The following is a 12,984-nucleotide window of genomic DNA, read 5'->3' as shown; positions in this document are numbered from 1 at the left end:
GGCAGGAGTTGCCATGGCGAGGAGAAAAGCGGGGCAGAGAAAGTCTGAGCAAGAAGAAGGGTCGCTTTCATACGTGGGCCCCGCCTGAAGTGCGTGTCTCAAAGAAAAGTTGGACTTGCTGGAGGAAGGAAGCGTTCGGTGCCTAGCGATGCAGATCGGACGGCCACGTGTCCGGAGGTTGCTAGCGCCCGATCCTCCGACGGAAACAAAGCTTTTTCCTAAAACTAAATGCAAAATTCACGGCCGATTATCTAGGAGTAGACTAGCTAATGTAGTGGATTTTCGTCCGAATGACTAGCACTTGTCAGGCTCGGTCTCACGCTCCAACGACTTGCCCTTGGGTTCCGGCACTAGGAACGTGAGCATAAACCCCATCAAGCTGCATCCGGCGAGCACGAAGAGCGAGTTGCGCACGCCGATACCAGGCAGGTACCCATGCGCCGTCTTGGCCGGGTCCGGGCTCTGGGCCAGGTACAAGAACCCGAACGACCCAATGATGGCGCCCACCTTCCCCGACGCCGCCGATATGCCGTGGCACGTCGCGCGGAGCCTCGCCGGGTAGATCTCCGCCGGCACGATGAACGTGGTCGCGTTTGGCCCGAAGTTGGCGAAGAAGAAGGTGAGCGCGTACATGGCGACGAACCCGGCCTGGTGGCCCTTCCCCGTCCAGTAGTCGTATGGCACTGCCAGACCCAGCATGAAGCCTGTCATCATGAAGAAGCCCATCGCCTGGATCTTGAACCGGCCGACGGAGTCGATGAAGGCCACCGTGAACCAGTACCCCGGCACGGTGCCGCACAGCGCGATCAGGGTCTGGGCACGCGCGATGTGGTACAGCTCGTCTAGCGCGCTCATCGTCGCCGCCGGCGGGATCCACCCGATCGCGCTGAAGATGTCCTTCTGGAACAGGTTCTGCGAGTAGTAGGCGATGTCCAGGAGGAGCCACGTCGACGCCGTGCCCACGAGGTGGAGCCCGTGCCGCCTCACGAACTCCCCGGAGAAGAGGCCGAACGACGGCGACGCGCGGTACTTGTGCGCCACCTCCAGATCGCCGGCCTGCTCCTTGGTGATCTCAACCTGGAGCACCTTGGACATGTCAGCGGCGGCGCGCTCGGCGTTCTTGGCGATGAGGGCTGTGTACCGCGCCGTCTCCGGCATCTTCATGCGCCAGTAGAAGGTGAGAGCCGCGGGGAGCGCTCCGAGCATGAGGACGATGCGCCACACGTAGTCGGCCTCAGCCGGGGTGGACGCCGCCGGGTTCACGGCGTACGGCGGCGCCGGGAACCGGTTCTTGAACAGCACGGTGACCCCGATCGCCACGGCGCCGCCGGCGAGGATGCCGAACCCCTGCATCGCGAACACGGCGGCGATGAACGCGCCGCGCGTGCGCTTGTTGGCGTACTCAGACATGATGGTGGCGGAGAGCGGGTAGTCGCCGCCGATGCCGAAGCCGAGCCAGAACCGGAAGAAGCAGAGCGTGGCCATGACGGTCGTGGGCGTGTGGCTGAACGACAGCCCGGACGCCACGGAGCAGATGATCATCAGAAGCAGCGTCATGCCGTACACGCTCTTCCGGCCGACCTTGTCGCCGAGCCACCCGAAGAAGAGCTGCCCGGAGAGCGTGCCGACGAACGCCACGCCGTTGACGGCGGCCGCGACGGTCGGCGGCAGGCTTCCCGGGTGGGGCGACCCTGGCACGGTGTAGTATACTCGGCCGATCAGCTTTGTGACGAGGGAGATGCAGAAGAGGTCGTAGGCGTCGGTGAAGAAGCCCATGCCGGCGACCACGATCGCCGTGAAGTGGTACCACTGCGTCTTGGCGCCGTCGAGCGCCGAGAGCACGTGGACTTGGTCGCCCGCCATTGCGCGCCAAGCTCCGGTAGGTACGTGTGCGCGTGTCTCAGTGCTCGCGAGTTCCGCCGCCGCGATGTTGGATTGGGTTGAGGTTTTGTTGCGATCGGAGTGAACTGAGGGAGAAGGCACAAGTGTCGTTCGATCTGTTATGTATATACGGAGAGGTGAGAATATTCCAGACTTCATTCCTTGGAAGCCCAACTTCTTATTCCTGCTTAACCGTTCCTTCTTCTCGGCGGTAAAACTTCGATGGGCTCAGGCTCTCCCGTGCCCGTGCTGCTCGCATGCATGCCCGTGCACAATCAGCATATCCCCTTATACTCCCTCAGTTCCTGATAACTTCCATGTGACGGAGGGAGTAGTATTATTCTGTCTTATATATAGGGTTCAGGACTTACGACACATTTTTTGTTGCTCGAAATAAAATAATTCATAGTCTCTTTTCTTTAGATAAAAGAAAAAGGGAAAATTCGGATACAAGTTTTTTCTTCTTCTTTTGAACAGGAACGCCCGTAAGCATGGAAATAGGTTTCAATGAAGTTTCATTGAAGTTCAGAATTTCTGTGATTTCGGTATACACCAAAATAATTACCTTTTGGTCAACAAAAGTAAGATATTTAAGTTGTATAGATGAACTCAAATAAATGAAAAAACATTTTCAAAATTTTACCCCGCAATAGAATATATCCAACACCCATGTGCAATGAACTATTTACATAGGATTATGTCTTCATACTTCAAACATGCTACTCCCTCGATTCATAAATAAGCACCCGAAACGGAACAAACGGACTAGCTTCACATCAGGCATATGCAATGGTTGATAAGATTATGTTATCCTACATGTTGCAAATGGGGAAATTTAAACTTCCGTCCGAGGAAGGTGTATGGCAGGAGTTTACCATGGTGCCCCAGTTATATATAACCGGCATGATTAGGTTAGGGCATAACCTTCCTAGTATACACGGGAACTAGTCCTCGAACAGGATGGTAGCAGCCCCTGGTAGTCCGTGACGCGCTCCCGCGAGGTCGCGTATTCGAGTCCCAGACTCCGCGAGTTAGCGCCTATAGCTCCGTCTATCTTAATAAAAATACCGTAGGGGTTCCTCCCCCTGCTAGTACTCGTTTTTTCTTCCTAATATACACGTTATCTAACATTGGTCATTGGGACCTTGAGAAAGGCCGGTGAGCATGTGGAACTGCGGTAGGATGATGCCTAGCTGCCCGCCACCATTAATCAATCGCCATTGCGAGAAAAATAGAGCAACGTGGGTTACTTGCATGGTCAGGGATGAACAAAAGCACCTTCCACGTCAGCAAACCGGTATGCAAAACAGCTAACAATTGGATCAGGGGGTCCATTACCTGGTTTTGCAGAGACAGGGGATTATGTGTGTCACTTTAAACTTATGGGGGTGCTGCATCCTTTTTACAAAACTTGTGAAGGTTATACAAACTTATTTTGACTGTTTTCAATACAAATCCAACGATACTAATTACATAGTAGTACTATATAGTCAAGATTTTGTTACTCATTTTTTTCTGTTAATATTCATGTTTGAATACGTGTGCATCTTATTTATCAAAACGGGATAGTATCTAGAAGAACAGGTGAACGTGGTAATTAACTCTTTAATTTATCCTTCGGCCACTCAAATGGGAAATTAAGGCGTCGTTGTGTTAGATTGCTAGCTTGCAGCGCAAAATAGCAAACGCGTCACACCCAGCCACTGTCATGCTCAGGGATGGAGACAAGGGGGGACGAGGGGGGCGCAGCCCCCCTATGCTCAGGATTATCCTTTGAACATAAGCAATGTCAGCTCTTTATTTATGTGATTTTAGCTCTGGCCCTCATACTAATATTGCCCCCTTATACTTGAAACCGAAAAGAACGAGAGTGCTTGAAACGAGCTTCGGTTGAGAGCAAAAATGGGCAGTGATCCGAGATATCGGTTGACAAGGCTTGCAAAAGGCGGTTGGGGAAAATTTCGTGCCATCCCGAGTTGAACAGAAAGCGATCCAATCTGACTCACGAGGCTTAAACATCTCTATACTAAGTACTATTTGCATGCATGCGGCCGGTAGTGCTCAAAGCCGAGCTCCCTTTGCACCGATTTAGAGATGCGTGCTTGTGACGAGTTCCGCGTCCGAGGTACTCCCTCCATACCGGATTCAAAGGCAAACTACCTGCTGCAGCGGGACCTAGGCAATCAACGATTGGCTCCTTATTTGCTCCGTTAGAGTAATTAAAAGAGGCGAACGAGTAATTGAGGCCCAATCACACGAGACATGCATGGCAAAGGATCTACCGGTTTGGAAGGAGCCAATCACACGAGACATGCAAACGCTTGGAAAAAGGAAAGGACCGTGGTGACTATAGGCTAGCCTCACGCGCTGTAGTTAATTGAGGGAGTTAATTCTCGGATTTTCCTAATAAACTGGTTTCTCTCTAAAGGCTAGATTTGCCTTTTAATCCGGTATGGAGGGAGTAAAGATTTATCGAAATTAAACATACACCGATGAGGATGCGTGCACGAAGACACTGTGGCTAGAATTGGGTCTCACGGCACCAAGGCAATTTTTTGGCCTTCCTGCTTCTGCGATCTAACTCGGTGGCCTACTCTATCGCTTTATAGAAGAGCAAGACAGGATGAATGAGCCAGTCAAAGTTTGACACGAATCGTACATTGATCGCCGGCTATATAAACTGTCTTCTTCACCCGTCTTCGTAGTAGCATCCTCTTATCTCAAGGCTCTGTATTCTGAATTTCTGATAGATCCCTAGAGTAGGTTTGTTGAGCCAATTGCTTCGTCCAATATGCTGTTTTCCCTTTCTTTTTTATATATCGTAGTAATTTTTGTTCTTTTTCACTTATAGCCAGGCCCTAGTGCAGAGTGCTCTTCTTGCGCAATGGTCACCCCCGCAGTTTAGAGCATCTCCAGCCGTCTCCCCGACGAGGTTCTCAGCGGCTCTTTTTCACATCCGGACGGCGATATTCGGCCCAGCCGCACCCCGGCTTCTCGTTTTTCCCTGGATTTGGCCTTTAATCCATCCGGAGAGCCCAGGCCATCTCTGGCCCTCCGGGGTGCGCTCGGGGACTCCAGACGAAAGAAAGTGGGGACGGGCCCGCTCTATCGGCGAGAGAGCACACGAACCCCACCACTTTCTCGACGCAAATCCCCCCTTCCCTCTTGTTGCTCTGTCGCTGCCGGCACCACCCCTCGCCAATCCGCCGGCCGGTTGCGTGAACTCCGCCGTCTCTAACCACAGCCTTAAATTCTGAGATCCTGCTATCCCTCCTGCATCGATATACCAACGGGGGTTTAGGTTTCTGTCACTCCGGCAACCCCGTAATTAGCAAACGAATACAAGATGTACTCCCCTAGGCCCATAAAGGTGAAGTATCATGTAGTCGACGTTCACATGACACCACTAGAAGAATAACACCACAACTTAAATATCATAACATTGAATATTACTCAACCATAATTCACTACTAACATTTAGACTTCACCCATGTCCTCAAGAAATAAATGAACTACTCACGAGACATCATATGGAACATGATCAGAGGTGATATGATGATGAATAACAATCTGAACATAAACCTTGGTTCCATGGTTTCACTCAATAGCATCAATAACAAGTAGAAATCAACACCGGGAGAGTTTCCCCTATCAAACAATCAAGATCCAACCCGAATTGTTACAGCGGTGATGAGGTGCAGCGGTGGAGATGGCGGTGATGATGATGGAGATGATGACGATGGTGATGGAGATGATGTCCAACTCGATGACGGTGACGATGGCGTCGATTTCCCCCCCGGGAGGGAATTTCCCCGGCGGATTCCTGCCCGCCGGAGAGCTCTTTTCTCTCTGGTGTTCTCCGCCCCGCAGAGGCGGCTGTGACGATTCGCGACTATCCTCTGGAGCTTAGGTTTTCGGGACGAAGATGTACGCGAAAGAGAGGCGGACAGAGGGGGCTGTGGGCCCCCTCCTCACAGGGCGGCGCGGCCAGGGCAGGGCCCGCGCCGGCCTATGAGGTGGGCCCATGGCGGCCCTCCTCGGCTCCCCCTTCTGGCTCCCTTCGTCTTCTGGAAAAATAGGATTTTTCGTATAATTTCCATCAATTGCTGATCTTCCGAAATATTGCATTCTGACGGTGCTTTTTCCAGCAGAATCCTGACTCCGGTGCGCGATTCTCCAATAATCATGAAACATGCAAAATAGATGAAATAACAAATATATTATCTCTAAATATGAAATATATCAATGAATAACAGTAAATTATGATATAAAATAGTGATGCAAAATGGACGTATCAGTTAGTCTCGGAAAATGCATAAAAACATTATAAAGTATGACTAAAACATGTTGGTATTGTCATAAAACTAGCATGGAACATAAGAAATTATAGATACGTTGGAGACGTATCACCCCCTGGCCGCGCCCAGATATGGGGAGGGAGCCCCCTGGCTCCCCCGACGCTGCCCCTTCGCCTATATATTCTCCCAGAAGTAAAAACCCTAAAGGCATCGGTCTTCCTCCACGAAAAGTTACGTAGCCACCGCCATCGCGAAGCCAAGTTCGGGGGACAGAAGTCTCTGTTCCGGCACGCCGCCGGGACGGGGAAGTGCCCCCGGAATCCATCTCCATCGACACCACCGCCATCTTCATCGCCGTTGCTGTCTCCCATGATGAGGAGGGAGTAGTTCTCCCCGAGGGCGAGGGCTCTACCGGTAGCTATGTGGTTCATCTCTCTCTCTCCCATGGTGTGATCTTTATGTGATCATGAGCTTTGTAATCTAGTTGAATATGTAGATGTTACTCTTGTCTATTATGCACTCTAGAGGTTACTTTAATATGAACTCCGGAGTCACTCTCCACGGTGTGATGGTGACAAGTGTGCGCATCGTGTGTGATTCCTTTATGAAGTTGTGGAGCTTGTTTACTCCGGCTTGAGGTGTGCTTTTGCAGCCCTACACAATGAATGGTGTTTGTTATCCAACAAGAGAGTGTTTGAGAGTAGCATTTATTTATTCAATTATGTGATCATTGTTGAGAGTGTCCACTAGTGAAAGTATGATCCCTAGGCCTTGTTTCTAAGCATTGAAACACCGTTTCCAACAAGTTCTGCTACATGTTCGCTTGCTGCCATTTTTATTTCAGATTGCAATTACTACTTATAATCATCCATATTACTCGTATTTCACTATCTCTTCGCCGAACTAGTGCACCTATACATCTGACAAGTGTATTAGGTGTGTTGGGGACACAAGAGACTTCTTGTATCTTAATTGCAGTGGTTGCTTGAGAGGGATATCTTTGACCTCTACCTCCCTGAGTTCGATAAACCTTGGGTGATTCACTTAAGGGAAACTTGTTGTTGTTCTACAAACCTCTGCTCTTGGAGGCCCAACACTGTCTACAGGAATAGAAGCGTGCGTAGACATCACCCTCCTCCACATGCTACTCCCGCAGCGCATAGGCGAAGCCCTGCCGGAGTTCTCCACCACCACCGCCACCACGCCGTCGTGCTGCCGGGATTCCGAGGAGGATCTACTACTTCCGCTGCCCGCTGGAACGGGGAGAAGGACGTTGTCATCAACACCGTACGTGTGACCGAGTACGGAGGTGCTGCCCGACTGTGGCACCGTCAAGATCTTCTACGTGCTTTTGCAAGCGGCAAGTGATCGACTACATCCACCACGAGATCTAGTCTCGTTAAGCTTTGCGATCTTCGAGGGTTTTCTCTTGATCTTCTCATTGCTACCGTCTACTAGATTAGATCTTGGCTTGTGTTTCGTTCTTGCGGTAGGAAATTTTTTGTTTTCTATGCTACGAATCCCATCATCTTTGGACCGGCCCAAGGTGGTGTTCCGGTTTTTCGCCTCTGGCTTCCGCTGGTGCCGGAATTATCCTGTACCGCGGCCACTTGCTGCGGACCGTACCTCCGATCCAGAAAATCCTCCCTTCTTTTGTTATGCCGGTTATCCCGGTACTGATCCAGACGCTGTGGGCCCTTTGCCAAAGCATCGCCTGCAATTGCCGGTTGCATTGGGTCTCCCAATGCATAGCTATCTGCCACCCGGATCATCTCTGCCAAAGTGGTTGGCATGATCCTTTGTAGCCTTTGCCACAGCGGAGATCCTCTCCGGCATCCATGACAGAACCAAGCAATTGCTTGTGCTTCTATCACCCCTTCACACGATTTTCTCGTAGAGTTCCACCGGGTCAAGAAATCACGATCTGTTTCATCTTGGCGCCGCTGGCACATTGCCACCTACTGAGGCCTGTTTGGCCTCCGGTATGTACTGCTGAAGTTGCTCACAAAGGCCTCTTCAAAATCCAGCCAGCCGTTGATGCTTCCCTTTGGCAAATTGTTAAGCCAAAATCGTGCCGATCACACTAGGAAGGACGGTATGATTCTCACTTCCCAACGCCGGTTTCCTCCACCGTTAGCTGTTCCTCCGCCACCAGCGACATAAACAGCTGTGACATAATCAGCCAGCCAATCTTCCGGCTTAGTCGTGCCATCGTATGTTTTTGTATCCCGGGGCAACTGGAAGTTGCGTACCGGTGGTTCATCTCTCATGATCCGCGGGCCAAAGCATTGTGGACCGGGCGGACCCTCAGCTTCGATTATCTCGAAAAGATGCACTCTGTCCAGCCTGTGCCTCGCATCCTGGCCTGGCAAGCATCTTTCTCCCACACGTTCCCCCAATGGGTTCCGGTATGGTTCGGTCCGTTCCATTCCGGAATCGGCCTCATTGTATCTTTCCGGTACCGCGGCTCTTGACCGCCGGTACCTTGGTGGTGGCATCTCCTCAACATACGCTGCTCTGGGCGCTCGATAATTTTGCCCTGTTTCACCTTTACCGGCATAAGCGTTCCCAGCATAAGCGTTTCCGGCATAGTCATCTCCGGCATAGCCATGACCTGCCCCTTGGTTTCTTCTACCGGCATCGTATTGCCCGGCTTGTTATTTCCCGGCAAGAACCGGATCATACATGGTCATCTGCCGCACATTTCCTTCTTTTTCTCTTCTTCTGTCCGGATGGGGGGACGATGCCTGCCCATTGGACTTGCTACCGGCATTCTTTGCCGACCGGATCGATTTTGACGCTGCAGCTGCTTTGTTGTTCCTGGCAAGCTCAGCGTTTTGTGCCTCTATCATGTCAAGCAACTCTCTTACTCTATCTTGTTTCTTTGCCAAAGCTTCACCAGACAGCGACTCACACATCTGTACAGCAGCCCTAGCATCTTTTATCGTCTTATCCGGACTGCTATACTTAGGTTTTTCCACTATGCTCAAAGATACCGACGCACTCTTTCCGGCAAGCACTTCCTTGCGCAAATCCTGATCTAGGTTGTGTGCCTTAAGCCGGTGTTCTGCAGCTCTAACCAGTTGCGCGCTAACAGAAGCAAAGCCATGGGCAGCGTTGTACTCACGTAGGGTTAGGTTCAGCTCGCGCTGTGCCTTGAGGATGTCCGCGCCTCTGGAGAGCAGCTTCTGCCGCTGTGCCTCCAGCTCAGCTTGGGTCGCCGCCGCATCGGCGTTTTGCGCGATGGGCGTGGCCAACACGTTCATGGCCGTTTGCAGCGGGGTCGCCTCCGGTGCTGCAGAAGATGTTCCGGCGACGCCCTCGCCGCGCTCGAGCGGTTGCTTGGCCGCGCGCGTGGACGTTGTCTGCCCAGCGCCCTCTCCAGCAGCATTTTTTGTCGGCGCCTCCTGCGCCAGCCATCATCACCTCCACGCTGCCGGCAGCGCGACCGGCGCGCAGCCTGCGAGCAGCAGAATATCTTGGCAGGTCCGGCGCCACCAGCACCGGCGAGGGGTACTGGCGCTCCGGTATGGTGCCGTAGTAGACGCGGATGGAGTCGAACTCGATGATGCGGTCGTTCTTCAGGAACTTACCATTGTTGGCGAAGCAGCCCGCGTTGTCGTCGATGAAGTCCAGCGAGTAGAGGCGCTGAACAAGTCTAGACACCACCCGCTCGCCGGAGACGGTGAGGAGGCCCGCCCGAATATGAACTCCAGCAAGCGCAGCTGCTGGCCCCACGGTGGGCGCCAACTGTCGTCGTCGTGAACAGATAGATGCCATGGGATGGCTTAAGTTGGGGCCGAATGTTCGCTAGAGGATTCGGGGGAGGTTTGGTTAACACAGGGAAGGATTTTGGGTGGAAACCGGTATCTTTATTGATGAACTTGGCCTCGGCCAGAGGTTGAAGATGAACAGTACAAGCTCTGTAATCTCTCTATCAGCTAGGGTTGAGTGTGTCTCGCGCAGGGGTGCCCCTCCTCTCCTTATATAGTGGAGAGGGTGGCTTACAAGGGAAGGAACCCTAATGGCATCTTGTATGAGGTAAGCTACTTCATAAAGCTTCTTTGGCCCGGATGACTCTGGTCTTGACTTTAATCAGGAGGTGATGACCTCCTCCGGAACCTTTAACGTCATCTTGATCCTTTGGCGTCAGGGCTTCGATTAAAGCTACTTTGCTTAGCTCATCCTTGTCCTCTAGTCCTGGAGAGAATCTTTGACTAGAGTGCCGACAGGCTACAATGAAACACATGCCAGTACTCCGGTATCTTCCATGTTTACCGAACTCCGGTATACCCCTCCTGGGATACCGGTAAGCTTTAGCTTGGCTCTTGCCAACTTAACTGAACCATCCGGATTAACCTTTAATCCGGTATGTTAAGAGATAAACATGGCAACTTTGCCATGCCTTTGGCCTATCGGGGGCCATCCCCCCGACAGGAGCTGAAAAAGATTGGGGGGCTAGAGATTGTAGATCAACTTGGATGTGCTGGTGGATTATCAACCTTCATTGTGTCATGGATGAATAACCGTCGGCATTTGTTTTCAGTGGACTACAGACCTAAAAGCAAAGAGGAAACAATAACCTGCAGCTGCCGAAGGATGTATCGAAAAGGGCTACCTTGCAAGCACATCTTGTTTGTTTTGCATTATGTGGGGTACTCTGAAATTCCGGACTGTTGTGTTCTCCGAAGGTTTTCGAAGGATGCAAGGTATGGTTTGCCCCTCGAGACGCGAGAGTGATTTGTACGGATGGGGATGGGAAGGGGTAGCTGAGCGGAGAAAGCATAGCGAGCTTACCGTAATTGGAGCAGAAGCTTTTGATGTTGCATTGCATGACCCGGAATCTTTCAGCGAGCTTATGAAATGTATTAAAGGAATAATATACAGGAGAAAAGGCGTCCAGACCACTCATTCAACGGCTTACCATGAGGACGCACAATACAGAGGAGATGCACCAGTAGTGGGTGATCCTGAACAAGCTGATACCAAAGGAGCACCTAAACAAAATCAGAAGTACTATAAGGACAAGAATACGAATCAACAAACGTCAAAAAATGGCAGGATACTGTCACACGACGAGCGGAAGGAGAGGTTGTGCACTGCTTGCAATCAACCAGGTCATAACAGAAACAACAAGATTAAGTGTAGGCTACATAAGGAGTGAGTGTCTGGTTCAGCCCTACTTAAATAGCTTGCACTAATCTTCAACTATTTTATGTGCCACTGACTTGTGTGTTATTTCATGCAATGCAGATATGAGGGACCATCGGAAGTATGAGGAACCACCGAAAGTCCTGACAAGCATATGATGATTTTATTTTTTAAATTTCTGTGACAATAAACTATTAAATTTCAGTTTAATTCGAGTTGCCAAGAAAAACTCAAACAGAAGGGAAAAAATGTTTAAATACATGTATATCTCCGAATAGATTTAGCTAGTTTTATCTTCTTCTAATGTGCTCCAAAGAACTATCAAGAACGAGGTAGTTCCTGGATGGTACACCCCAAGGTGGTCAGTTTATAGACTAGTTCCAACTGAGTGCATAGTTATTTCATGTGATAACCCTAGGAGACTTAACACGGAATGGTGCATGGTCTATATAGGCAACGTCGAAATAATCACAAGTACACAAATATATGACTATTTTTACCTCAAGCTCATATGTGACTGTTTGTTAAGGGTTCACAACTCTACCAATATGTGACTATTTTTTACTCCTTTCTTACCCGAGCTCTAAGACAAGCTGCGTAGCTTCTATGGTAATCAAACTTGGTTGATTTTAGCTAACATCTCTACGTGGCAATGACTTTGTTATCGATGGATTGAACAAGTTTGGCTACGGAGACTGCGCAGTCTATGTGAAAAACAATCTATGCATGAGAATAACAAACAAGGCATTCATGCATAACCACACTTGAGATATAAGATCTTACTACTAAGACATTCCATAAGTAGAACTTAAGGTTCTACATACACACATTAAACCTAAAAGTTCTTAGTTGTCCATTAACCAGACAGAAATATGTTCCAAGGGACATAACATATATACGGCGGTGAGGCATCGGGCTGAGACGTGCATGGTAGGTTCACATGTTGCGACAGCTCTTGAGGATCCTGCCGGAACGGGGAAGACGAGGACCCAGAAGAAACCTTGCAAGTGCCTCGTGGTCAGCCATGCCCTGCCACTCGCGGGCGCTGTGGCGAGTGTCCATCTCAAGGGAAGCCAGCAAGCCGTCCTTCACCTTGCAGGGACAAAATGAGCAAGCATGTCTTCCCCTACGCATTGTCTTCAGCTTCTGAGACACGAAGCCCTTGACCTGCCTCTGCACGTAGGACTCAAAGTTGTCCTCGTCGACGTCATCATCTGTGATGTACTGCAAATAAAACTAGTTAGTCATGTGCTTCATACATGGAAGGATAGTAAACCAATACATGGACAGTATTCATTTCATTGAAAAAAACATACTACACATGAGGAATAATCCTACAAGAAAATTAGAACCGATGAGACATTGGATATGTTGAACTGCCTCACCGAGAGTCGAACAAACTTCATCTGGAACATATAACTATTAAATGTATTACATAGTACTACAAACAAATGTGTGTTCCTTATTAATTTTGCAGGACCAGAGGCACAGCACCGAATTGACTCTGCCCATAGATTCCAATTTTTCCTCATGATTCGTTTTTTGTAAATTCCGTTTTCCCAAAGTTCATTTCTACATACATGTGAAGAAAGCGTTTTACGCAACCTAGAAAAATAGGGGAGAGGCATGCATTGGGGCAAGGAGTAATTATAGG

The 12,984-nt window shown here is 50.1% G+C and overlaps 1 protein-coding gene across 2 annotated transcripts; it reads right to left on the bottom strand.

Annotated features, from left to right (window-relative positions):
- Positions 1-294: 294 nt before the first annotated feature.
- LOC124695366 (probable inorganic phosphate transporter 1-7) lies at positions 295-7,371 on the bottom strand. Of its 2 annotated transcripts, XM_047228222.1 has the most exons (2): positions 7,350-7,371; positions 295-1,847 (listed from the first exon to the last, which is right to left on the bottom strand). In XM_047228222.1, the coding sequence occupies exon 2, from the start codon at positions 1,774-1,776 to the stop codon at positions 295-297; it is 1,482 nt and encodes a 493-aa protein (XP_047084178.1). In that variant the 5' UTR covers positions 1,777-1,847; positions 7,350-7,371. The 2 variants fall into 2 exon arrangements, with proteins under 2 accessions (XP_047084178.1, XP_047084177.1); XM_047228221.1 differs by lacking the exon at positions 7,350-7,371 and having other exon boundaries at positions 295-1,863.
- Positions 7,372-12,984: the final 5,613 nt, after the last annotated feature.

Source organism: Lolium rigidum, chromosome 3 (genome assembly GCF_022539505.1).
Source record: "Lolium rigidum isolate FL_2022 chromosome 3, APGP_CSIRO_Lrig_0.1, whole genome shotgun sequence".
Classification (NCBI taxonomy): domain Eukaryota; kingdom Viridiplantae; phylum Streptophyta; class Magnoliopsida; order Poales; family Poaceae; genus Lolium; species Lolium rigidum.
The sequence above is the reverse complement of the archived record's forward strand: the minus strand, read 5'-3'. Positions and strand labels throughout refer to the sequence as shown.

Coding starts and splice junctions, on each gene's coding strand:
- LOC124695366 (XM_047228221.1), bottom strand. CDS start 1,863: ATGGCGGGCGACCAAGTCCACGTGCTCTCGGCGCTCGACGGCGCCAAG.